General features: G+C 45.4%; 1 protein-coding gene across 1 annotated transcript in view; it reads right to left on the bottom strand.

Moving 5' to 3' along the window:
• DDB1 (damage specific DNA binding protein 1) overlaps positions 1-27,422 on the bottom strand; it is a 36,602-nt gene that overhangs the window by 4,781 nt on the left and 4,399 nt on the right. The window contains exons 5-21 of the mRNA XM_017878459.1: positions 24,330-24,444; positions 23,167-23,264; positions 21,541-21,699; positions 20,268-20,351; positions 19,556-19,672; positions 18,853-18,955; positions 13,237-13,312; positions 13,030-13,138; positions 11,062-11,240; positions 10,798-10,961; positions 10,613-10,720; positions 10,256-10,463; positions 8,435-8,530; positions 8,230-8,341; positions 6,095-6,218; positions 5,591-5,755; positions 4,778-4,872 (exon numbers count right to left, since the gene is read on the bottom strand). Coding sequence (XP_017733948.1) covers positions 4,778-4,872; positions 5,591-5,755; positions 6,095-6,218; positions 8,230-8,341; positions 8,435-8,530; positions 10,256-10,463; positions 10,613-10,720; positions 10,798-10,961; positions 11,062-11,240; positions 13,030-13,138; positions 13,237-13,312; positions 18,853-18,955; positions 19,556-19,672; positions 20,268-20,351; positions 21,541-21,699; positions 23,167-23,264; positions 24,330-24,444 — 2,112 coding nt within the window. The remainder of the gene's footprint in view (positions 1-4,777; positions 4,873-5,590; positions 5,756-6,094; positions 6,219-8,229; positions 8,342-8,434; positions 8,531-10,255; positions 10,464-10,612; positions 10,721-10,797; positions 10,962-11,061; positions 11,241-13,029; positions 13,139-13,236; positions 13,313-18,852; positions 18,956-19,555; positions 19,673-20,267; positions 20,352-21,540; positions 21,700-23,166; positions 23,265-24,329; positions 24,445-27,422) is intronic.

Here is a 27,422-nt window from a genome sequence, read left to right as displayed (position 1 = left end):
AAACTGTGTGGCCGTGCATGGTGGCTCATGCCTGTAATCCCAGCACTTTGGGAGGCCAAGATGGGCAGATCACAAGGTCAGGAGATGGAGACCATCCTGGCTAACGCAGTGAAACACCGTCTCTACTAAAAATACAAAAAAAAAAAATTAGCTGGGCATGGTGGCGGGCGCCTGTAGTCCCAGCTACTCAGGAGGCTGAAGCATAAGAATTGCATGAACCCAGGTTGCAGTGAGCTGAGATCATGCCACTGCATCCAAGACTAGATGACACAGCGAGACTGTCTCAAAAAAAAAAAAAGAAAGAAAGAAAAGTCCAACAGAAAACACTGTCAAATAACTAAAGGAACCCAAAGAACTTGATTCTATGGCCACCCTCTACCACCCCACAAGAGGGAAAAAGAAACTGTGCGGCCAGGCACAGTGGCTCACGCCTGTAATCCCAGCACTTTGGGAGGCCGAGATGGGCAGATCATAAGGTCAGGAGATGGAGACCATCCTGGCCAACGTAGTGAAACACCATCTCTACTAAAAATACAAAAAAAAAAATTAGCTGGGCATGGTGGCGGGTGCCTGTAGTCCCAGCTACTCGGGAGGCTGAGGCAGGAGAATGGCGTGAACCCGGGAGGCGGAGCTTGTGGTGAGCCAAGATGGCACCACTGCACTCCAGCCTGAGGGACAGAGTGAGACTCCGTCTCAAAAAAAAAACATGCTTTTTTCTGTCTCCACCACAGTGCTTCTTCAATTGCAATCACATCTCCAAAACAATGAAGATGCTTTATCATCAGTAGACAAATGGAGAGATACTTGGCATGGCCCAGTGCTGAAGAAGACAGACGCAACCCATCTGAACTGACAAGCCTTCCCTGGCACATCCTTCAGGATCCAGATAATCCCCATGGCCTCTGCACATCTAGAAAATCCTGAGTAGAACATATTAATTAAACCACAATTTCTCAAAATTTGTCCAAAGAACCCTAGCAATACAGGAATATATTCCAAGAGTCATTTGTAATAATTACAGTCATTGGCCAGGCACGGTGGCTCACACCTGTAATCCCAGCATTTTGGGAGGCTGAGGCAGGCGGATCACGAGGTCAGGAGATCGAGACCATCCTCGCCAACATGGTGAAACCCCATCTCTACTAAAAATACAAAAATTAGCTGGGCATTGTGATGCGTGCCTGTAATCCCAGCTACTCAGGAGGCTGAGGCAGGAGAATTGCTTGAACCAGGGAGGTGGAGGTTGCAGTGAGCCAAGATTACACCACTGCACTCCAGCCTGGCGACAGAGCAAGACTCCATCTCATAAATACATACATACATATATACATACATATATATACACATACATACTATGGTTACCACACCTCTATCACAGGGTACAAGGTACCTCCAGAGTGCCCCCTCTTCAGGTAAGCCCACCCTGCTGGGCCTCCACACCTCCAACAGGGAGAGTGAAGGTGGGGGGCCTCAGAGTTCCACGTGTTCCTGCAAACACCTGCCACCACTCTCTCTCCACACTCTCAACCTCCCCATCGCCTTGGAGAGAGTCAAGACCAAGGCCAGACACCGCCAGAAGCCCAAGACTCCCATTCTCTTCCCAAAAGGTTGTAAATTTCCACTGTCCAACATGGTAGTCACTAGCTACACATGGCTATGAAACACTTGAAATGTGCCTAGTCCCTGCTGAGATGTGTTCTGACTGTAAAATACATACCAGATTTTGAATTATTAGTATGAAAACTAAAATATCTTAAGTGTTTTATACAGATTACACGTGGAAATGCTAATATTTTAGATACCGGGTTAAATAAAATACCTTATTCATTTCACCTGATTCTTTGTGCATTTGTTAATGTGGCTACTAGAAAATTTAGAATGACATACATTACTCATATAATATTTCCATTGGCCAGCCACAGAATAGATATGTCCTCACCTGACCTCAATGCCACCCTCCACCCTCCTAATCCCTGTGCCCACTCATTGCACCCTCTGGAACAGTCAATCATGGACAGCCTCTTCTCTGGGCAAACCCTTCACCTTCTCATTCTAACTGATATCCATGGCTCTTTCCTAAGGGCCTTGTGGCGCTCTTAACTTCTGTTTTCTCTTCCACTGTCCCTCGTAACTCTGGAACAGGAGGTAGCACAGTCTCCCACGCTCCTCGTCTGCTCTTTCAGACTTGTCACTCCCTCCCTTGAAACACCAGTTTTGAGGCTCATACCACCAGACCACACAACCACCATCACCTACTAAAGCAGTCACCTGAATTCCCACCCCACCCATCACTCTCTCCCACACAACCTCCTATAAGTGTTGATGACTATAATATTCACAGAGAAGGTCCTTCTAATACCCTCACATCGCTTTTCTGACCCCTTCTTTCCCACTTAGTCCATTCTTATGACCACCTCTTAAAGCCTGGCATTACAAGTAACTGCACTCTTCCTGAATCTTGTGTCCTCCACTCTGCCTCTTCTCAGATGCCCATAGTCCAGCACCATAATCACATAGTAACTGTCTTGCAGATTCCAATGCCCTGACCCCTCTCCCCTTTCTCATGCTCATCCAACAAAACTCGACTTGGATAAAATTTTCATCTTCCACTACAGGTAAGAAAAACCAACCAACAGGATGACTGTTCTTTTAAATTCAAGACTACTAACTGAAAGGGGGTTCCTAAACCTCTCAGGAATCACGCGTTTTCCTACTCCATTCACTCTTCTGGTCCTAAAACAATGAATTCATCCTTTTTCCACTCTACTCAAATTGCCAATACCTCCTTCCCATCTTCTCTCTCAGCAGTTTTACAGAGGACAGAGACACAGTCAAAAGGGCATTTTCATGAGCTTCCATGTCTGTTCCCTTCTCTGCCACTGGGTTTGAGATCCCACCTCCTTTTGCCTGGCCAAGAACAATGGCTCTCTTTCTAACATCAGTCTCATCAGCATAGGAAACATGCAGCAGTGTTTCCCAGCTTGAAAACTTAAAAACAGAAAATTATTATCCTGAAATTTCCCTGTCCACATCACTCTCTCCTTTACTGCAAAACTCCTTGAGGGGTTTTCTGTACCAGCCTCCTTTCCTCCTACTCTCCGTTGAGCCGACTGCAATCAGGTTTCTAGCCCCACCACTCAACCAAGAGTTCTGATCAAGTTTACCACTGACTTCCATGTTACTAATCTTTATGTTACCTCACCTGCCGGCAACACCTGCAGTTTACCAATTCCCTCCTGCTTCAAATACTTTTTCTCCATGGCTTCCAAAACACTATTCTCTCGGTTCTTCCCTTACTTCACAAGTCACCTTTTGTTTGGCTGGATCTTCACCCTGTCTTTGAAATACTGGAGAGCTCCAGGGCTATCTTCAGATCCTATCTCTACGGACTCTCAGCAGATGGTCTGGTGATGTCAACTAGACTTTTAGCTTTAACTGCCATGCTAGTATCTCCGGTGTACCTCTTCCCTGGATTCCATACCTCTCTCATTGTTACCTAGTGAACATCTCCACTTAGATAACCACTGAAACTGAGTATATCCAGAACCTCTGGTTTCCACTCCAAACCTGCTGCACTCTTTCCATCAGTAAATGGCAAAGCCAAATCCCCTGACACTTTATTCCTCTGCCTCTCACATCTCATCTTCAATCTATCAAAATCCTTCAATCCTACCCTCATAATATAAGCAGAATGTGACTACTCTTCTTCATCTCCTCCATCATCGCCTGGTCCCAGCAACCACCGACCCCATCTGGATTACTACAAGAGCCTCCCCTAACTGACCTCTTCTACCCCTGCTTCTACCCCTGCTTCTACCCCTGCTCCCCTATAGCCTGTCCAGGGAAGCCACATTATCTTTTAAAACACAAGTTCAATCATGTTCAAACCCTTGCTCAAACCCTCCAGAGGTTGCCATCACGCTCTGAATAAAACACTGACATGCCTACCAAGCTCTTCACGCTCTGGCCCCTGGCTGTCCACTGGACTCATCTCTCACCAGACCATCACCTCAGTCCCCGCAGACACCAGGCCCGCCCACTCTCGCCTGTGACCTACCACCTCTTGCACTTGTCTTCCCCAAGCACAGGTAGGGTTCTTACCTCCCTTCATTTTGGAATCTGCTCAAATGCCACTGTGTATCCACGAGACCCTCCCGACCATGTGATATGAAACAGCAAACCCCACTTTCCATGTTCATCTTGGCATTCCTCCAGTCCTGTGCCCCTTTTATTTCTCACCATTTCATGTACTATGTACTTTATTTGCTCAAAAACTCCCAAAGGGCAGCTCACTGTCCATTTTGTTTGCTGCTATCTCCCTACTCCAAAACATCAAGTTGTCCATTTTCGATATACAAAATTTTTGTCAATTATATCTCAACAAAGACGGAAAAAAACTTTTTAGCAAGGGAGGTAGGGTCATGGCAGAAGCAGTGGAATATTTCAAAGGACTAGCTTTCAGGGATGCACTCAGGATATTCTGATTTGGCTCATTTTCTTTTGGCATGGAACACCCTACATGCAGGGACCACAGGTCTCACTCGTTTCTCAAGTCCCACAGCACTCAGGATCTAAAACACATGGGGGTTCATGTAACCTAGTTCAACACCTGGTTCAACCTCAGTTTCCCAGATTCTCAACTCAGAGCTCTACCACACCCACTACTTTGTTCTCCTTCAAATCTGACACACACGAGGCACCAGACAACCTAAGAGAGACACATTCTGCAGACAATGATGGGCAGCCTAAAGTAAGTACCAAGTGGTCCAGGCCTCACCGTGCTATTGATGCTGGCTAACAGCTTCCCGTTAAATTCCACCATAGAGTACACGGCCCCTTTCACTTCCTTTTCAGCCACAGTCTGTAGTTTTCCTGGGGGTGGAAAAAATATGTTTGAGTCTCTCTATGAGCCCATACTTTACCTTGTCAAAACAATCCTCTGGTGGCCCCTCTGGTACTAGTTCTTGCCCCACAAAGCCACTCGTCTAAAAAAACAACACAGACTCAGTATCTACTGGAGTTAACCACCACCTGAAGTATGAGCCCCAAGATAAAGTGCAGAGAAATACACTTGGCGTCTAGGATCTGCCCCCCACCCTGAAACTCTAGATCTCTCTCTCAAGATGGAAACCAAATCCCTTTTCAGCTATCTGATATGAGATTTCCGGGCTGATAGTCTTTAGAACCCTCTTGGATAGGAGTAATGAGAAAAGATATTAAAAGATAAACACAGTGCTGAAGCTGGAAAGAGCACCTAAATGCCTGAGCAACCAAGTGGAAAACAAATCTAGGATTCTTAATTTTTATACCTGTTGTCACTAGATTCCCTTACCCATCATTCACTTCTCCCACCCCTCCTTTTGTTCTTTTGGACTTTCAAAGAGTAGCAAAGAAAGAAATGTAAGCTAAATTTTACTGTGTACTGTTCACATGCTCCAAAATTCAATCAAATAAAGAAAAGAACCGCTCTTTACAGCAATGAACCCAACTTCTTCTACTGCTTAACTGAGGCTCTCTGAAACCTCACAATGGCCTGCTGACTTTCTCAGCATTTCACATCCCTCAGAAACCGGAGACTGCGCCCCCTTACCATCCGAATACTGAAAGACCACAATGCGACCCTGCTTGGGCTCTGCCTCTTCAGGATACACCATTGCTGTGCCCACAATGAAGTAAGTGTTGGGGTCTTTGCCCAGCTTGCAGGAGACCAGGCTGAGGGCATATTCATTTTGCAGAAACTGGTGGGCATGAAGCACTAAATAGAGAGTAGAGAGATGACTATGTGACGATAGGTTATCCATATCTGCACGCACACATAATCATGTATTTCTGTGAGGCCTGCAGCTTAGGCAGTGACAAAGCGTGTGCCACCTGCTGTCCCTGTCTCATCAGATTATCCGTCCCCCACCAGCCTAAGCTAAGGAGAGGATGCCCAAGCCTCCAAACTCACTGCCACCTCAAAGAGCTCCCACCCCTCCTTTCTGCTCCTCCTGGGATAGTCTGCCACATCTGTCAGGCTTTGTAGGTAACAGAGCCCAGAACAGCTGGATTAGGGAGGGCACAGATACAAATTATCGAAAGAGCTCATGTGCACCTTCAAAGGTGTGTTGGTCAATGATAAGTAGGTTGTGCACCTCCACCTCTTCTCCAAAGGAGGTCTCATGAGGAGCAGTGCTGCTGGAGAACAGCTTGCTGGAGCTGACACTGCTGGAAAGAGCCTGCAAACAGAGAGAATGCACATCATCCTTCTCAAATGCAGAAGAGGCACTGAGACATCATTGTGAGGGGACTCGTCAGATCGGGACAGAGGCTGCAGCTAGCCAAGAACTCCGATGGCTGGCAGCTCAAGGAGTCTGAGGAGAATGTTTCAGAGGAAACATGTAGTTGAAACATCAATCCAAAACACAGTAAAACTCTAAGGGTCATTAAAGACAAAGCAGTGATGCTGCAACTCAATCAAACACAGCTAAAAAGGAACTTAGGTGACCTAATAAAGGGACAGACTCCACTACCCTCAATGGGAAGAGGAGCGGAGCACTTCAAATAAAAACAGAAGCCACGAAGGCTTCAACTCTGGACTACAAAGGGAGGTCCTATCGCAGATGTATGGAAACAAGAAAGGCAGAGAATACATGGAAGAAAATGACCAGCTGGTATCTCCACTGAGCCTAGTATGTGTAGCTCCAGACTGTCCTGTCACCTGCCTCATTCTGCAGGTAAGAAAACTGAAGTTTAGGCTTTCCCAAGGTCACACAGCTAGCAATAAACCTGGAAGCCAGGCCACGCACAGTGGCTCACGCTTGTAATTCCAGCACTTTGGGAGGCCGAGGCAGGTGGATCACGAGGTCAAAAGTTTGAGACCAAGCTGGCCAACACAGTGAAACCCCATCTCTACTAAAAACACAAAAATTAGCTGGGGCATGGTGCACGTGCTGTTAATCCCGGCTACTGGGAGGCTGGGCGAATCGCTTGGAACCTGGGACGGTAGAGGTTGCAGTTGAGCCAAGATCGCACCACTGCCACTCCAGCCTGAGCGACAGGGTGGAGACTCCGTCTCAAAAACTTTAAATAAATAAAATAAAAAATATTACAATAAAATAAATTAAAATAATAAAATATAAAATAATACACTAAATAAAATTTAAAAATAAATAAAAATAAACATAAACCCAGTTGGCACTTTTAAAGCTGGGTTTCTGTCTTTAAAAAGAAAAAAAAAAAAGCCGGGCGCGGTGGCTCAAGCTGTAATCCCAGGCACTTGGAGAAGGCCGAGATGGCGAATCATGAGTCAGGAGATCGGAGGACCATCATGGCTAACACCGTGAAACCCGTCTCTACTAAAAAATACAAAAAACTAGCCGGGGCAAAATGGGCGGGCGCTGTATCCCAGGCTACTCGGGAGGTTGAGGCAGAGAATGGGCTATAACCCGGCGGAGGCGAGCTTGCAGTGAGCTGAGACTCCGGCCCTGACTCCAGCTCCTGCGGGCCAGAGTGGACTCCATCTCAAAAATAAATAATAAAATAAATAGGCCGGACCGCGGTGGCTCAAGCCTGTATCCCAGGCACTTTGGGAGGCCGAACGGGCGGATCATGAGGTCAGGAGAATCGAAGACCACCTGCTAATACGGGAACCGTCTCTACTAAAAAATACAAAAAACCTAGCGGGCGACGAGGCGGGGCGCCTGGTAGTCCCAGCTACTCGGGAGCGTGGACAGCGAGAATGGCGTGAACGGGAGGCCGGAGCTTGCAGTGAGCTGAGAGCCGCCACTGCACTCCAGCCTGGGCGGGAGCAAAACTCAGTCTCAAAAAAAAAAAAATAATATAAATAAATAAATAAATAAATAAATAAATAAATAAATAATTTTAAAAAAAAGAAAAAAGAAAAAAAAAAACCCTGGAAGCCTGTTCTGTCGGACTCCAAACCCCATGCTCCTCCCCTATTCTACTACTCTGCCCTACAAAGGACCCAAACTGATGGTGACAGAAAAGGAATTATTCATGCTGCAAGACCACCAAGTAGGAACTGTTTTTTATAAATACACTTTTATAGAAGTCAGCTATGCTCACCTGTTGCCTACGGCTGCTTTCAGGCTACGATGGCAAAGTTGAACAGTCAGTGGTAACTGAGACCACATTGCCTGCAAAGCTGAAAGCCTTTACTACCTGGCCTTTACAGAAAGCTTGCTGGCCCCTGCTCTAATGTCATCTTTCTTTGTCCATTGCCCTTACCTGGGTGCTAGCGCTGGGCCTCAAAGCTGTTGTGCCCCCACTCGTGTCTTGGACTTCAATGCGGCTGGAGAGGACCCCGAAACACTGGGACACTTCCTGGTAGCAGATCTTCCTGCAGAACAAGTATGGAACAACAGTGTCACTTACAAAGTCAGAAGCGCCCTACACCAACTCCCACATCCCACTCTCCCACCCCGGGCCTCACCTTGGAGACTCATAGAGGGGAACTGTGCGAATATGCAGCTTCTGGATCTCATCGATGGTGCCAATGGTGAGGGTGCTATTGTTGGCCAGTGCCAGGCTGGAAAGAAGGGTCTGGGTTTAGACTGAGGAGACTCAAGGAAGGCAAAGATTCTATGAGGCAACTCCACAGAGGAAGAAAAACAAGGCAGGGGCCAGGCACGATGGCTCACGCCTGTAATCCCAGCACTTTGGGAGGCAGAGACGGGCGGATCATGAAGTCAGGAGAACGAGACCATCCTGGCTAACACGGTGAAACCCCGTCTCTACTAAAAAAATACAAAAATTAGCTGGGCGCAGTGGTGGGCGCCTGTAGTCCCAGCTACACGGGAGGCTGACGCAGGAGAATGGCGTGAACCTGGGAGGCGGAGCTTGCAGTGAGTGAAGATTGCGCCACTGCACTCCAGCCTGGGCGACAGAGAGAGACTCCGTCTCAAAAAAAAGAAAAAAAAAAGAAAAACAAGGCAGGATTACACCAGCTTTGACTCCATGCAAAACACCACCCGGAGAGACAGACAATTCTGATTCCTGGTCCCATCCACAAGATACTCTTATTTCATTGGTCTGGGTGAGCCTAGGCTGAGATTTTCAACAGCTTTCCATTTAATGATAATGTGCAGACAGTTAAAAAAATCATCGCTCCAGGAAAGTGACTTTCAAACTACTGCCTGTGTCAGAGTCAGCTGGAGGGCTTGTCAAAACAGTCTGCTGGGTCCCCTCCCAGAGTTTCTGATTCTGTGAGTCAGGATGGGGCCTGAGCATCTGCATTTCTTTTTCTTTCTTTCTTTCTTTTTTGAGAGAGAGTCTCAGCTCTGTTATCTAGGCTGGAGTGTGTAGCAGTGCAATCTAAGTAAGCTCACTGCAACCTCCACCTCCCAGTTTTGTTTTGTTTTTTTTGAGACAGAGTTTTGTTCTTGTGGCTGGAGTGCAATGGTGGGATCTCAGCTCACTGCAGACTCTGCTTCCTGGGTTCAAGCGATTCTCCTGCCTCAACTCCTGAGTAGCTGGGATTACAGATGCCTGCCACCACACCCAGCTAACTTCTGTATTTTTAGTAGAGATGGGGTTTCACCATGTTGGCCAGACTGGTCTCGAGCTCCTGACCTCCGGTGATCCACCCACCACAGCCTCCCAGAGCTGGGATTACTGGCGTGAGCCACGGCGCCCAGCAACCTCCCAGTTTCAAGGGAATCTCCTGCCTCAGCCTCCCAAGTAGCTGTGATTACAGGCATGTACCACCATACCTAATTTTTGTATTTTTAGTACAGACAAGGTTTCAACATGTTGGCCAGGCTGGTCTCAAACTCCTGACTTCAAATGATCCTCCTGCCTCGGCCTCCCAAAGTGCCAGGATTACAGGCATGAGCCACCATGCCCAGCCAGAGAATCTGTATTTCTAACAAGTTCCCAAGTAGTGCTGTAGCTGCTGGTTGGGGCCACCCTTTGAGAACTCCTGCTCTAGAGGGACACAAAATGATCTCTAAATTACGGGTTATGAAACAATCATCTGAATCACCTGGTAAGTTTTCTGAAAATACAGATTCCAGAGCTCAACCTCAGACCTACTGAATCAGACTCTGAGGAGGATTCCAAAAACCCTGCAGTTTTAAAAAACTTCCCAGGTGTTTCTAGTGGGTAGCCAGATTTGAGAACCTCTGCACTATACCTCCCATCTCAGTTACTTATGACTTTGACACCGGAAAAAGGCTTTGAGGTAAGGGTTTGAGGAAAACATCATGATCCCCTCAATCAATAGCTTTCATTACATAAGGAAAAAGAGACTCACCTGTCAGGATAGCCATCTGAATTGAGGGGACACATGTAGTTCACCTCCTTGAGGTTGACATTTGAGAAGACCAATTTGTGGTTGCTGCTATAGATGACAGTGGGGCGGTCAGAGCAAGCAAAGACGTTGGTGGTAGAAAGAGAACGAAAAGTCCTCAATACGGTGGGCTGGGTGCCTAAAGTCACCTTCTTACGGTCACTCAACAGACCTACAGAGAGAATGACATCAGGAGAAAAGAAGGAAGAAAACAGGACAAATAGCTGGCCTGTGAAAGTTCAAAAGCAGAACCCTGGGACTTCTGTGTAATTCTAAGACTCCAATTTTGAACGAGTCCCTCACTCAAAATACTACTCTCACCTGTCTCAATGTTGAGCCCAAAGTAGAAAAGCGCTCCATCTCCCAAGGCACAAAGGAGGTAGTGGCTACTCTCAAAGGTGGTCATCAGGATGGAGCGAGGAATGATCTCTGTGAGAAACGGGGACATTTTGTTCTTGTTCCACATTTTGACTCTGTCCCAACCCAGGTCCCTAGATGACACATACCTCCACCCAGCATCTCCTTGTGCAGTAGTTCAAAAGAGGGCAACTTCAAGATACGAGCCGAGATATCCGTCCAGAGGCCAATGGCACAAAGAGGGGACAGTCCATTGCTGTCTCCTAATGGCGTGATGTCCAAGCAAGCCACTTCATGTTCCATCTCTGTGTGGCTGAACAAAGAAGAATATGGCAGAGGAAGGAATCCAAGGATGAAAGAAGTCCTAGAGAAAAGAGAAGGAAAGGAACCAGACAGAAAAAAAAAACACACACCTGATCTGCCGGAGCTCCTGAGGATGGATCTGCAGATAGTAGAGGGCCCTGCCCACAGCTACCACCACCTGGCTGCTGTTGCAGGAAGCCACACTGATGTTCTTGGCCTGAGGCTCCTTCCATTCACTGACCAGAGCTTTGGGTTCTTGAGAGACCAACCTCACCGATGCTGAAGTGATCTAGATAAAGAGCAGATGAGCAAATGTCTCCAAGCATCTGCCAGGGTCCACACAGGAGTGGAAAGGTGGTAAATACAGCCCTAATAAAGCCCTACGAATAAGCTACATGCAGCTTCTATTTCTTATTCCCCAAAGTCCTGCTAATGATTAAAAAAGACGTCATTTTTGGATGAACGCCTGAAGAAGGCCAGCTTAAAAGTAGCTTACAGCTTCCAAACCTACAGCCAGTGGGGAAAGGCCTATTTCATTCTAACTGAGGCTTACTTGGGTAATACAAACTGCATCCTGTGGGAAGATATGAATACAGTAAGACCCTGTGACCACCAGTTTTTTTGGCTTACTTTTTTTTTTGAGACAGAGTCTTGCTCTGTCGCCCAGGCTGGAGTGCAGTGGCGCAATCTCAGCTCACCACAACCTCCACCTCCCGGGTTCAAGCCGTTCTCCTGCCTCATGCCTCAGCCTCCCGAGTAGCTGGGATTACAGGCGCATGCCACCACACCTGGCTAACTTTTGTATTTTGAGTACAGACGGGGTTTCACCATGTTAGCCAGGCTGATCCTGAACTCTCGACCTCATGATCCACCCACCTTGGCTTCACAAAGTGCTGGCATTACAAGCGTGAGCCACCATGCCTGGCTGTAACCACCAGTCTTAGCAGTTTTTCTCAACCTCCAAATCAGACCTCTAAAATATCTAAGTTCTTTACTATGTATGAGCCAGTTAAATTATTTAAAGTTCCTTAATAAAGGTTACAAAATTGTATAGAAATATATTGTATAAATTTATCACTGAAATAAAACAGGAAGTAGGTCGGTGACACTGTTATCTATTCATTCATCTTACCTAGCATGATTGAGTTTATATTTAAGGATGAAAGCTCTTTAATAATAGATAGGTGAGCTGGTGCCAGTCTTCAGGCCAATAGTTAGATAACACTGACAAAGCAATGACTCAGTATCTGGGCATGTCCCACACTTGGTTTGCAAACTGACAGAATTTCCCTCCAGTTTTACCAATCTACCACTGCCAGGTGGCTAAAAGGAAAATCGGGTGGGTAAAAAGATGGAGACAGTTCATTAATCCTTAGGCACTCCAGTGCCCTACCCACCAACGGCAAGACGGACTCTGGCCACAGAGTCAAGAATAGCTCAAAAAGTTAGGAGAGAGTGCAAAAAGTTAAAGGATGTCAGGGACACACCAAACTTCAAAAAATTGCTGAGGGGTGGAAGGATGTCAGAAATGAGGTTCTCGTGGATAACAAATGCCAGAAGGCTATCTGTCCCCATATCGCAGATAGATTGAAAGTAAGGATCAGAATAGGGTAAGCTTCGGTTACAATTAACATGTGGAAAGAGTCATATTGGATGGTAGCATCATGATAAATTTTTTCTTTTTTTGTGCTTTTTGGTATTTTCCAATTTTTTAAATAAAGATGTATCACTATTTTAACAAAGGGAAAAAATTTGAGTGTCTCGGAAAATAAAATTAGTGCTAAAACAGGATCCGAAACTGTATTTTTATATTTATGTATACAACAATCCTAGTCTATAAAAAAAATGTAAATAAATACACATACATTTGCAGAAAAAAATAAAGCTAAAAGGAGCAACTCTAAGGTTAAGAGCTGTGATCTCTGAGTAGTGGGTTATCTATAATTTTTTTCCCCTAGAATTTTTACATTATTTTTGGAGCCATAAAAATTGGTTGTTTTAAAATCCAGTGGTGCTCTGTACTGCACTCTAGGTCAATTCAAGTACATGGTAACACCTGCCCCTTTCTCAGTTATCACCTGGATAAGCTGCTGATGAGCCACGTTGCCACAGAAGAAAGTCTGCTGATCATCCACGAAACCCATCAGTTCGGTTTCTTCTACCTCCTCTCCATTTAACATGAGAACTCTGCAGCAGAATGGAGGGCCTGGGTCAGCCTGGGACCAGCTTCCCCACCTCACAACCTTCTCACCAGCACCAACAGCTGGGACTATATCCATCCTTACCTTGTCTGGCCCACAAAAGAGAGCACCAAAGTGTCATCAGTCTCACGATTAGGGTCAGACCGCAGTGGCCATAATCCTGGAACAAGGACCAAGGATTCAGTTGCATAGGACACACCAACACTTAGTGTGCATATCTACAGACAGGGCAGGGCCAGGGGCAGTGGCTCATGCCTGTAATCTCAACACTTGAGAAGGCTGAGGCAGGAGAACTGCTTGGGACCAGGAGTTCTAGACCAGCCTGGGCAAAATGGAGAGACAGACCTTGTCTCTGCTAAAAATACAAAAGAACTTGCTAGGTGTGGTGGCACAAAACTGTAGTTCCAGCTACATGGGAGACTGAGGTGGGGGGATTGCTTAAGACTAGGAGAAAGTGGCCGGGTGCGGTGGCTCAAGCCTGTAATCCCAGCACTTTGGGAGGCCGAGACAGGCGGATCACGAGGTCAAGAGATCGAGTCCATCCTGGCTAACACGGTGAAACCCCGTCTCTACTAAAAAAAATACAAAAAACTAGCCGGGCGACGTGGCAGGCGCCTGTAGTCCCAGCTACGTGGGAGGCTGAGGCAGGAGAATGGCGTGAACCCGGGAGGCGGAGCTTGCAGTAAGCTGAGATCCGGCCACTGCACTCCAGCCTGGGCGGCAGAGCGAGACTCCGTCTCAAAAAAAAAAAAAAGACTAGGAGAAAGAGGCTGCAGCTATGATCATGTCATTGCACTCCAGCCTGGGTGACACAGCAAGATGCTGTCTCAAAAGAAAAAAAAAAGGTATATATATGGATAGGGTAGCCTGACACCACTGGAAGGGCTGGAACTTGGAGCCCTGAGCTGAAACTCCCTCTCTGCTCCTTCTTGGTTTTAAGGCTCTAAAAAGTTAGTGTTTTTTTGGCCTTTTTTTTTTGTGAGAGTCTCGCTCGGTCGCCCAGGCTGGAGTGCAGTGGCCCGATCTCGGCTCACTGCAAGCTCTGCCTCCCAGGTTCATGCCATTCTCCTGCCTCAGTCTCCCAAGTAGCTGGGACCACAGGTGCCCACCACCATGCCCAGCAAATTTTTTGTATTTTTAGTAGATACAGGGTTTGGCTGTGTTAGCCAGGATGGTCTCAATCTCCTGACCTCGTGATCTGCCCTCCTCGGCCTCCCAAAGTGCTGGGATTACAGGTGTGAGCCACCGCGCCCGGCCTAAAGTCAGTTTTAAAGCTGTTTTGAGCCTATTTTAAATTTGGGATTGGATTATATACATTTCCATGACCCAAAGTCTAAATTTTTTTTTTATTTTTTATTTTTTTTGAGACACAGTCTTGCTCTGTCACCCAGGCGTGGATGCAGTGGCATGATCTCGGCTCACTACAACCTCTGCCTCCGGGTTCAAGCAATTCTCCTGCCTCAGCCTCCCGAGTAGCTGGGACTACAGGCGCGCATTACCACGCCCAGCTAATTTTTTCTATTTTTAGTAAAGACAGGGTTTCACCATGTTAGCCAGGATGATCTTGATCTCCTGACCTCATGATCCACCGGCTCAGTCTCCCAAAGTACTAGGATTACAGGTGTGAGCCACTGCACCTGGCCTAAATAAATTTTTTAAAAGTACACAGAAAAGTCTCATTTCCATACCTCCCTCCAACCCATTCCCCAAACAAGTAATCAACAAAAGCATCTTGTTTAGCCTTCTAGTAAAGAGATGGGGTGTGGGGGGATCTTACTATGTTGCTCCAGTCTGGCCTCCATCTCCGGGGCTCAGGTGATCCTCCCACCTCAGCCTCCTGAATAGTGAGGACTACAGGCCCACCACTCAACACCAAGCTTAATTTTTTTTTTAATTTAAGGAAATAGAGTATTACAAGCAAATACAAATATAATATAGTTTATCAAGCACTATTCTGCACCTTGTTCTTTCGTTTAACAATATACGCTTAAAGCCCTTATCAGAACACAGTATTTGTGTAAATCATTTATCCATACAATTATTATTAAATTATGCAGATTAACAAATCCCTTCTCATGACATTTACACAGTATTTTGCTATAACATACAATGCCACAAGAAATAAGCTTGTATTTTTATGTCACTTTACACATATGAAGGTCAGGTAGAGGCTCAGAACTGGGACTACTAAGTAAACTGCTAAATGCTGTGTCTGATATTGCCCAATTCCCGTCTATAGAGGATGCACAAGCATGTTTATTTTCTCACGCCCGACCAACATCACATGTGGTCACACTTCTGGATTTTGGTCAACTAGTAGAGTTGTTTGGTGTTAATGTGCATTTCTCAGGACTGCTGCCTGTCCATTCATGTCCTTTGCTAGTCTGGGGACAGAAAATTTAGTGATCTTCCTATACATTTCCTATAAATTAGGAAGACTGGGCCTTTTGTCTACAAGATGAACTACAGAATATTTTTATCCAGTTTGTCATTTCTTCTGACTTAGCTAATAGTGTTTTGTTTTGCTTTTGCTATAAAGTGTTTTATCTTTATATAGTTGAATTTATCAATCTTTCTTTCTGGCTCCTGCTCTTTTTAAAGTTTTCCTGGTCATAGTTATGGCTTCATTTTTTTACATTAAGTTTTTCATCCATTTAGATTCTAGCCAAGTGTACATTTGGCAGGCAGGAGGAACCCAAACTTGTCTTTTCCCAAATGACTATCAGTTATCCCAAAAACACCATTTATTAAGTCCCAACTTTAAGCTAGGCTCAGTGGCTCATGCCTGTCATTACAGCACTTTACAAGGCCAAGGAGGGAGGATCGCTTGAGCTCAGGAGTTTGAGACCAGCCTGGGCAACATAGGGAGACCCTGTCTCTACCAAAAAAATAAAATTAGCCAGGCATGGTGGCACATGGTTGCAGTCCCAGCTACTGGGAGGCTGAGACAGGGAAGATCACTTGAGCCCAAGAGACTGAGGCTATAGTAAGCCGTGATCATGCCACTGTACTCCAGCCTGGGTGACAGAGTGAGACTCTATCTCAAAAAATGAATAAAATAAAATAAAATTTTAGGCCGGGCGCGGTGGCTCAAACCTGTAATCCCAGCACTTTGGGAGGCCGAGACGGGCGGATCACGAGGTCAGGAGATCGAGACCATCCTGGCTAATACGGTGAAACCCCGTCTCTACTTAAAAATACAAAAAACTAGCCAGGCGACGAGGCGGGCGCCTGTAGTCCCAGCTACTCGGGAGGCTGAGGCAGGAGAATGGCGTAAACCCCGGCGGGTGAGCTTGCAGGGATCTGAGATCCGTGGCCACTGGCCACTCCAGCCTTCTGGCTGGCAGGATGCAAGGACCCCGTCTCAATAAAAAATAAATAAATAAATAAAATAAAATAAAATTTTAAAATTCCCAACTTTACTCACTGAACTGAGAAGCCACCACTATCATACACTGAATTTCCACATGTAATTGTCATTTCTGGAGTTCTGAATCTGCCCATTAGACTCTGCCTATTCATCAGCAATACAACACTTCTAATTACAGAGGCTTAACAGTACATTTCAGTATCTGGTAGGGTTAACCTGTCTCACAGCTTTTTTTTTTGAGATGGAGTCTCACTCTGTCGCCAGGCTGGAGTGCAATGGCGCAATCTCGGTTCACTGCAACCTCCGCCTCCCGGGTTCAAATGATTCCCCTGCCTCAGCCTCCCGAGTAGCTGGGACTACAGGCACGCGCCACCACTCCCAGCTAATTTTTTGTATTTTAGTAGACACGGGGTTTCACCACGTTGACCAGGATGGTCTCAATCTCCTGACCTCGTAATCTGCCCGCCTCGGCCTCCCAAACTACTGGGATTACAGGCATGAGGCATCACGCCCTGCCTCTCACTGCTCTTTTTAAAGTCTTCCCGGTTATGCCTGCTTCTTCCTCTTTCCATTTGGACTCGTCTAAGTCAAAGGAAAAATGTATACATATTGAGGTTCATTATATATAAAGAGAGAACAACTTTATATTGATTTGCAGACCTTGGTGTGTCTTTTTCATTTGATCAACTTGTTCTTTTCATCCTTTAGGAGTATTTTTAAGTTTTCCTCGTATAGGTTTTGCACAATTTTGTTAAATGTAGTCCTTGGTACTTTATCATTTTCTTGTTATTGTAAATTGCCCCCTTTCCTCTACTATACTTTCTAATTGTGTTTACATGAAAGCTATTAATTTTAGTACATTACTTTTATATCCTGCTACCTTAGTGAATTTTTATTGTCTATAGTCGTTTTTCAGTTGTTTATCTTGGGTTTATAGTTACATGATCTCTTCCTTTGCAATTTCATATACTTCTATTTCTTTTCTTTTTTTTTTTTTTGAGATGGAGTCTCATCATGTGGCCCAGGCTGTAGTGCAGCGGCACAGTCTCAGCTCACTGCAACCTCTGCCTCCCAGGTTCAAGTGCCTCTCCTGTCTCAGCCTCCCGAGTAGCTGGGATTACAGGCACCCACACCATGCTTGGCTAATTTTTTGTATTTTTAGTAGAGACAGGGTTTCACCATGTTGGCCAGGGTGGTCTGGAACTCCTGAAATCAAGTGATACACCTGCCTCGGCCTCCCAAACTGCTGGCATTACCGGCATCAGGCAACATGCCTGGCCATACTTCTATTTCTTTATTCACCTTTTCCCATACTTTTTTTCATATTCTGAATTACTCCCTTTTTTAAATTGAGATGGGATTCTGCTACACTGCCCAGGCTGGTCTCAAACTCCTGGACTCAAGCAATCCTCCTGCCTCAGCCTCCCAAGTGGCTGGGACTACAGACACACGCCACTGCACCTGCCTTCAGAATTACTCTTTTAAAGATGTGCCTCCTATATACAACTTTAAGGTGGTTTTGTTTTATGATTTGATCTGATTATGTTGTCCTCAAACAGGACATTTACATTTACTGACATGACAACTATGTTCCATATCAATTCTGTCATACTGTTTTAGGTTACGCTTATACATTGTAAATGTCTTTCACTGTGTAGCCTCTCTTTTTTTGGTGGGGGGGGAGACAAGATCTCACTGTCGCCCAAGCTAGAGTGCAGTGGCACAATCATGGCTCTCTACAGCCTCAAGGCTACAAACACCTAGGCTAGAACCAAGTAGCTGGAACCACAGGCATGCACCATCACCCCTGGCTAATTTTTAATTTTTTTATAGAGATGAGGTCTACATTGCCTAGGCTGGTCTCAAACTCCTGGGCTTAAGCAATCCTTCCACCTTGGCCTCCCAAAGTGCTGTAATGACAGGCATGAGCCACGCCACCTCGCCTAGCCTCTGATCTTTTTTTTATTAAAATTCTCCTGGAATTTAGTAGGAAGATTTACATTTTTTATCTAGAAGTTACATTTATACATGTATCTTCATAAAATATCCTGTCTTTATGAATTCTACCAGTTCCCTCATAAAAACATTAAATTTAATTTATAATCTTTTAATCCCCTTGTCCTATGTTCTACTACCAATTTTGATTAGTTTTTTTTTTAAAGTTTACTTCTATACTTTCAGATATGATTAAGCTTCTGATCTGTTGTTATGACTTTCACTCTTCATTTGATTTGCTTTCCTCTGGCTCTCACCAAAACACCTTCACAACATATAACAAGGCCAAAGTCACTCATATAAGATCTGCATCCTGTGTTCACCAAAAAAGCTACCTTTGATGCCTGGTAAGTCAATGCTGGCATGCTCGTGGATTCCAATTCCATTCCGGATGATCCGCAAGGAACCTTCCTTGAAAGCCCCAGAGCAAGTGACCAGCTGCAAGCAGAGAAAACATTTCTAAAGAACCCCCTCAAGATACTGGGCCAGTCATACTGATGCCCAGAAAGCAAACACGGTATACCTAAATCCAAGAACCTTTATTGTGGGGCTGCTTTGAGGATGCAGACTTGGCAGAGGTTGATTTCCAAAGTTTTTCAAATTTACGGAGCAGACAGGACATCCTACTGCAAGAAGCAAAAAGCTTCTACCACTGCTCCTAGCAAGCTTGCTTAGATCCCTGGGACCTAGTTTACTAGAATGAGCAAAGGATCTGGAGTTATATACACCTGCCACTTACTAAGTTAGGTGACTTTGGAAAAAGTTACTTAATCTTTCTCAGCCCTAATTTTCCTCACTTCCGAGATGGCCAAAAATCCCTATCTAGGGTACTTGTGTAATTAGAGATAATATAGATAAAGTGCCTGGCAGACCAAGATAGGCACTCAATAAACAGTAGTTATCCCTGTATCATTCGGATTCATGAGGGGGCTCTTGAAAGTATTTTCAGTGCACCCTCCCCATTCTAGATAAGCATAGCTAGGAGGACACAGTTTGAGTGGGCATATACCAACTATCCACTTTCAGAATGGCCCTTACCTGCCCCTGCCCCTGCCTCTCCAGGTCCACCACGCACATATCCACAATGGGTCCTAAGTTAGTAAATGTTTCCATGGCCACTACATAGGAGCCTTGTTCATTACTGTCAACGTTGAGCTAAGAAGAAAGAACAATGTTATGTTAGTCCTAGAACACCCTAACAGACCCACCCAAAAGAGATGGTTATTGTCCAAAAGAAACTCTCAATAACTAGTTTCTAGATCTGCCATTCTCGTGTTCCAAGGGATGATTCCAGAAGGGGACTGTTGACTAAGGAATACGGTTGTCCTACAGGTGACCCATTAATCAGCCAAGGATGGCTGACCTAGAGTCCATGGATGGATTTCAGAGAAGAAGTGAATGTTTGAAAATTAATGTAAAATGTTTGCATGCGTTTTCCTGCAAAGAAGGTCCAAAATTTTCATATTCTAGAAGTCCATTACATTAAACTATAACCTATTTGAAGGCAGGAGCTGGGTCTTATTCATCAATGTATCCACAGCACCTAGCACCTTGCCCGGCAAATTTGCTGAATGCACCACAAAGACAAAGATCTAGTCAGAGGTAGGATGTTAAATTAACTAAGTAGAAAGCTGGATAGTAGGGATGTGGATAAAATGGAGAGATTCTGAGAGGCACCAAACATAGGAGAAATTTGATGAGGAAACAGTGAGGATAGCGAAAAAGAAACCAGAAACAAGTGTCTTCTCACCTTCACAAGCTGAGAGTCACCCAGGCGAGACCCGACAAACACAACACCATTATCAAGGTATGTCAAGCACTCAGCAATAGAGGTCTGGAAGAAAGTAAGCAACGTGAAAGAAATGAGAATGGACTCCACATGGGATCCAGATACTACCCACATCTCAGACATCTGCTGAGAAAACTCCCAACTGCAGCTGTAATTCAGGACAGTTCTGTTTCAAATTCCCAGGTCACACGAAGCAAACATTTCTAAATCTCTGGTTTGTGATTCTTCATCTGTTGCATCCCTACACTCAAAAAAATCTATCATTTGTCTTGTATATTCCTGCTCCAAAAGATACTTCCTATTTTTTTTTTTTTTCTGAGACAGAGTCTCGCTCCACCACCCAGGCTGGAGTGCAGTTGCGCTATCATGCTCACTGCAAGCTCCGCCTTCCGGGTTCGTGCCATTCTCCTGCCTCAGCCTCCCGAGTAGCTGGGACTACAGGTGCCTGCCACCACACCTGGCTAATTTTTAATTTTTGTATTTTTTTAGTAGAGACGGGGTTTCACCATGTTAGCCAGGATGGTCTCGATCTCCTCACCTTGTGATCTGCCCACCTTGGCCTCCCAAAGTGCTGGGATTACAGGCATGAGCTACCGCGCCCGGCTCTAAGTATTAATATTAAACTTTTTGGGAACCTTCTCCCAGAACTGAAATCAGCAATTTTTTTTTTTTTTTTTTTTTTTTTTTGAGACAGGGTCTCGCTGTCACCCAGGCTGGAGTGCAGTGGTACAACCCTGGCTCACAGACTGCAACCTTGACCTCCCCAGGCTAAGGTGATCCTCCTACCTCAGCCTCCCAAGTAGATGGGACTACAGGCACACACCACCATACCCAGCTAATTTTGTACTTTTGTAGAGATGGGGTTTTGCCATATTGACCAGGCTAATCTCGAACTCCTGGGGCTCACACAATCTGCCTGACTCGGCCTCCCAAAGTGCTGGGATCACAGGTGTGAGCCACTTAAACCAGCTAGATTGACATTTAATTCCAGATTATATCCTTTTGTTTCCCTTTCTTTTCCTTTTCTCACGGGCAGCTTGGGTAGATTCTCACAGGATCCTGTGAGATTCCCCAATACCTAACTCATTCAATAGTCAACTTCCACAGCAAGAACAACTGTTTGTTGTTAGATGTTAAGTAACATAATTCCCAGAGTTGAGGTGTGGGACCACACACTTGGGATCTTTAGGAACCTAAGAGAACATTGTAGAGGAACAGGGAGAACAAGTTCTACCTCTCCAAGAAGTTCTACACGGAGATCCTTGAGCGTGACGGTGCCATCCATCTGTTCCTCCTTCTCCAAAAGCAGCATGAAGAGCCGGCCTTCCATGTCTCCCAGCAAGTATCTTGAGCCATTAGGGTCCACTCGATTGTGGCACACAATCGTGCTTTGCTGCCAATGGGGAGGAAACAGTCAGAGATTCAGCATCTTCCACACCAGAAAACAAACCCTACTGGACCACTCCCTTTACCAAACCCAGCCATTTTACCGGCAGACAAATCGCTCAGATAACATTACATGAAAATGAGGATAGATCCTATTCCCCATTAATACAAAATGGGGAGCTTTTTTATTTTGAAGATAATTTTCTGAGGAGCTCCATCAATATATCTTATATGTTTACTGATATGTCGTCATTCTGCAGGAAAATAGAAATACACAGAATAGGAAGCTGCTGCCAAAATTCACTAACTATGCATGCTATTACAAATGTAGTTATTTATTCTTAATACCACTAATTACCCCCACCACTGTGGCAATGCTACCACAGATTTTGTTCTTTTTTAGAGGCAGGGTCTCGCTATGTCACCCAGGCTAAAGTACAGTGGCTATTCACAGGCATGATCACGGTGCACTGCAGCCTAACTCCTAGACTCAAGTCATCCGCTCAAGTGGCTAGGACTGCAGGCACTTGCCACTGTAGCCAGCTAGATTTTGTTCTTTTTTCTCAAAAAGAAAGTAAAATGAAACTTTTAAGGCTTAATTTTTACAACTTCATATTCTAAGTCCATGAAATTTTTGACTTTTTTAGCCTTTATAATTTATCAATATATTACTTTATATGACTTGAGCCCTGAACACATTACATGCAACAGAAATTGCCAAAATTACGGCCAGTCAAGGTGGCTCATGCCTGTAATCCTGGCACTTTGGGAGGCCGAGGCGGGTGGATCACCTGCGGTCGGGAGTTTGAGACCAGCATGATCAACATGGAGAAACCTCATCTCTACTAAAAATACAAAATTAGCCAGGCGTGGTGGCACATGCCTGTAACCCCAGGTACTAGGGAGGCTGAGACAGGAGAATCGCTTGAACCCAGGAGGCAGAAGATGCAGTGAGCTGAGATCGTGCTACTGCACTCCAGCCTGGGCAACAAGAGCAAAACTCCATCTCAAAAAAAAAGGAAGGAATTGCCAAAATTTTCCCTTCTTAAAGTTGCCCCATGTGGTAGTTCATGCCTGTAATTCTAGCTACTTGGGAGGCTGAGACAAGAGGATCACTTGAGCCCAGGAGTTCAAGGCTACAGTGAGCTACAATCATGTCACTGCATTCTAACTCTCCAGCCTGAGCGACAGAGTAAGACCTTGTCTCTTTGACAAAAAAAGTTGCCCCAGTCAATGAAAAGGGGAAGCCTGTTTTGATTATCATTTATCTAAGCTAGCAACCAAGCTCTCCGTAAGCAAATCCAGGCTAATCTCTTTCTGTATTCCCAATGGCCAACGCAATATCTTGTATAAACAGAAAATGGTGTAACAGGCATCTGTGAATCTCCTTTTGACACACGAGAGAAAGGGAGGAGCAAGGTGAGGACAAGGAAAGAAAAGATGAAAGGAAAAAAGGTAGAGGACTGCTGCTCACCTTGATGATAGGAGGGGCAATAGCCAGGTATTTGTCACCATTGTGATAGGTGATTGACTCCTGTCCAATGATTATGGCCCCCCCAAAGGGCTCTGGGACTGCAGGAAAGACAGCAAAATTAGAAAGCTCAGCACTCCGGGTCTGCCAAACCAGGACTGGCAAGAGTACAGGTCTAGTTAGCCCCAAGACAAACTTTAAGATCATCATTATTTTAAAAAGGACATCAAAACCCAGGGAACATGATAGCCTTTACAAGATTCTTAGAATTTGTTGACTGGCCATTATCTAATCCCGGTAATATTTTTACTGCCACTCTTCTGGTGTTTGACTATTCCTATGGGTGGGGAGTCTTCTCCATGTTCTTCCCCATGCATTCTCCCCCACTTTTCTTCTCAACTTCTAATCCTTTCCAAGTAAAAGCTTTTACTTTTTTTTTCCTGGTCTCTACTCTTGTTCCTTAGCTTAACTTCCCCCCATTATCAGGGCCACCATTTAGAAGAGTCAATTTTCTCTTAAGAATTTTAAAACTTCCCTACTGAGTGAGACAAACATAATGTAAGGGCAGAGTTAGGACAAGGAGTGAAGAGGCCTGGATTCTAGCCCAGGCTAGATCATGGACAGACATGGGCAGGTCCCTCTGGCCCTGTTTCCTCATCTATGAGGTAAAGAAATCAGATAAGCTCTACTGCTCCCTTTCGGTTTTTTTTTTTTTTTTTTTTTAAAGAGATGGGGTCTCATTACGCTGCCCAGGCTAAACTGAAACTCCTAAGCTCAAATGAACCTCCCACCTCAGCCTCTTGAGTAGCTGGGACTATAGATCCTGGCTTCCTTTCAATTTTAAATGTTATGCCCAGCAATAAAATAATGAGACTCATTTCCATATGCCACTGTGCAAATCAATCTCAGTGTTTTATAGTCAATCCCTCCACCCAAGTAAAAGAGAAGTTATACTTTTGGGGGGAGGAATGAAAAACAGAAAATCTCAAAGACAGAAAAAAACAAAGCACAATTTAGAGAAAGCAGACATAAAGGTGTGGTAAACAATGCACACCTTCAATAATACTGAGCGCCAAAACAAAGGGCAGAGAAGGTGAGAGAGAGAACAAGAACAGGGAACTAGCCTAGACCCGGGTGGAGGCATATTTCCTAAACCCCCAACCAACCTGCAATCACCATGGAAGCTTCAGCTTCGACATTTTCCTGTTTCCAAGGGCCCTTATTGAATTCCTTCTCTCGGAGAGATACCTCATAGGTTTTTACATGCCGCCCCTGAGGGTCCTGGGTGGGGGAAAGGTGAAATGGTTAGCCCTTAGGAAGGGTAAGCCTTGGGCTAAAGAGAGGTGCTGAAAGGGACAAGCTACCACCACCCAGCATCTGACAGTCCCGTCACATCAGCCCTTCCACCCTCATCCATCAGTACACTGACAATCACCAGCTGAGCCTGGGATTAATTCCTAGGTAGACTGCAGCATCTGAGATCTACCATTCCTAACCATTCAACCAACCAAGAAAGGTTTAAAGAATTAGAAAAATGAACTTTCACACTGCACTAGGTACCATAAGAGATAATGTGTGCCGGGCACAGTGGCTCACGCCTGTAATCTCAGAACTTTGGAAGGCTGAGGTGGGTGGATCACCTGAGGTCAGGAATTCAAGACCAGCCTGGCCAACATGGCAAAACCCTGTCTCTACTAAAAATACAAAAATTAGCCCTGCGTGGTGGCGTACGCCTACCATCCCAGCTACTCGGGTGACTGAGGCGGGAGAATCGCTTGAACCCAGGAGACGAAGGTTGCAATGAGCCAAGATGGCACCACTGTACTCCAGCCTAGGCAACAGAGCAAGACTCCATCTCAGGAAAAAAAAAAAAAGGCCAGGCACGGTGGCTCACGCCTGTAATCCCAGCACTTTGGGAGGCCGAGGCGGGCGGATCACAAGGTCAGGAGATCGAGACCACCGTGGCTAACATGGTGAAACCCTGTCTCTACTAAAAATACAAAAAATTAGCCGGACATGGTGGTGCGTGCCTGTAGTCCCAGCTACTTGGAGGCTGAGGCAGGAGAAGGGCGTGAACCCGGGAGGCGGAGCTTGCAGTGAGCTGAGATCGCGCCACTGCACTCCAGCCTGGGCGATAAAGCAAGACTCCGTCTCAAAAAAAAAAAAAAAAAGAGATACTGTGTGTGTGTGCCTGTGTGTGTTCCTTAGCCTCAAGAAACTTACAAAATAGCTAAGTAAAACAGGCATTGATAAGCTACACCTATGACTTTTTTTTTTTTTTGAGACGGAGTCTGGCTCTGTCGCCCAGGCTGGAGTGCAGTGGCCGGATCTCAGCTCACTGCAAGCTTTGCCTCCCGAGTTTAGGCCATTCTCCTGCCTCAGCCTCCCGAGTAGCTGGGACTACAGGCGCCCGCCACCTCGCCCGGCTAGTTTTTTGTATTTTTTTCAGTAGAGACGGGGTTTCACAGTGTTAGCCAGATGGTCTCGATCTCCTGACCTCGTGATCCACCCGTCTCGGCCTCCCAAAGTGCTGGGATTACAGGCCTGAGCCACCACGCCGGCCGAGATTTTTTTAAATTGATACAATTCTCAAAAGCATTCTGATGGAGTAACAGTAGAGAACACAACTGATTGCTCCGTTAAGTCAAAACTTTCAGTCCTGCCATTGTCAACACCACTTTCCCCTCCTTTTTCTGAATTAGGACTCATGTCAGTCCTGGGAATGCCAAGGTCACCTTTAAGATGCTAAAGAGCAGGGACGGGAAGAATGCTACACTCAGCCAGTGGAAGACGGCTTCAACAAAGAAGTTATGGAAGGAATTCAGCAATGTGTTTCAGGGCAGGGATCACATCTTAGTCACTGTTATAGCTCCTGAAGCATGAATACCTTTCACATAGCATTAAGCACCTAAATATTTGTCAAATTGAATTTTTGGCATAAAACAGGAGATAGTAATTTTTGGCTGATGAAAACATTTTCCCATCAATGAGTAGGGTTATGACACAGCTTCGCAAAAAGTTCAAGTGTGGATTTGGGCCTCTGAGACACACATGCAGAAATGAAGATCTGATCACAACTGGCAGCCCTGAAGCTGAGAACAACCAATCTTGAATAATCAACAACATCAAAGTTTTAATGACCTAATATTTACAAAACTAAACAGAGAGAAATTCTAAGTTTTTATTTTAACTCATACTTAGTAAGATCAAACAAAATCTCTTGGTTTCAACCTTATTCAATTGGGCCTTATTCCAACAGCCTCAGAACTACAGTAACACTAAGAAATATACAAAAAGATATCAACACTTCCAACACCTAACAAGGCCATCAAGCTGTCTGTGTGGGACTAGACTATCATCTCCTTCCGTCACTCATTCAGCCACACGCAAATGAACTGATCTTAACGCTGAGTAGCCCTTTGTTAAAGGGCGGAGATTTTACCCAGATACTGGCATGTTAGTCTGGTGCTCTACCACCCCAACCCCGCTTAACAGATCTGGACCAGAGAACAGCTGCCCAGGATCAGCTCTGCTAAAGTTTTAGGCACAGACTAAAATAGAAGTTAAGAGCCAGCAAGTTGCCAGGTGCAGTGGCTCGTATCTGTAATCCCAGCACTTTGGGAGGCCAAGGCAGGAGGGTCACGAGGTCATGAGTTCGTGACCATTCTGGCCAACATGGTGAAACCCCGTCTCTACTAAAAATACAAAAATTAGCTGGGCGGGTGGCACACACCTGTAATTCCAGCTACTCAGGAGGCTGAGGCAGGAGAATCGCTTGAACCCAGGAGGCAGAGGTTGCACCGAGCCAAGATCAGGCCATCGCACTCCGGCCTGGGCGACAGAGTGAGACTCTGTCTCAAAAAATAATAATAAAATAAAATAAAAATAAGCCAGCAAGTCACAAGTGATTGCTGGACAAAATGTAAACCTCTTCTTATTTTATTTTTTTTTTTATTATACTTTAAGTTCTAGGGTATGTGCATCCACCATGCCCAGCCAAGAATTTTTTTTTTTTTTTTTTAATTATAAAACCTCTTCTTAAAAAACACATATGGTCCGGCCGCCGCAGTGGCTCAAGCCTGTAATCCCAGCACTCTTGGGGAGGCCCGAGACGAGGCGGATCACGAGGTCAGAGATCGGAGACCATCCTGGCTAACACCGGTGAAACCCCGTCCTCTACTAAAAAAAATACAAAAATCTAGCTGGGCCGAGGTGCGCGCGGGGCCGCCTCGTAGTCCCAGCTACTCCGGAGGCTGAGG

Source organism: Rhinopithecus bieti, unplaced genomic scaffold (genome assembly GCF_001698545.2).
Source record: "Rhinopithecus bieti isolate Rb0 unplaced genomic scaffold, ASM169854v2 scaffold_11488, whole genome shotgun sequence".
In the NCBI taxonomy this organism is placed as follows: domain Eukaryota; kingdom Metazoa; phylum Chordata; class Mammalia; order Primates; family Cercopithecidae; genus Rhinopithecus; species Rhinopithecus bieti.
This window is presented reverse-complemented; position numbering and strand designations above follow the sequence as displayed.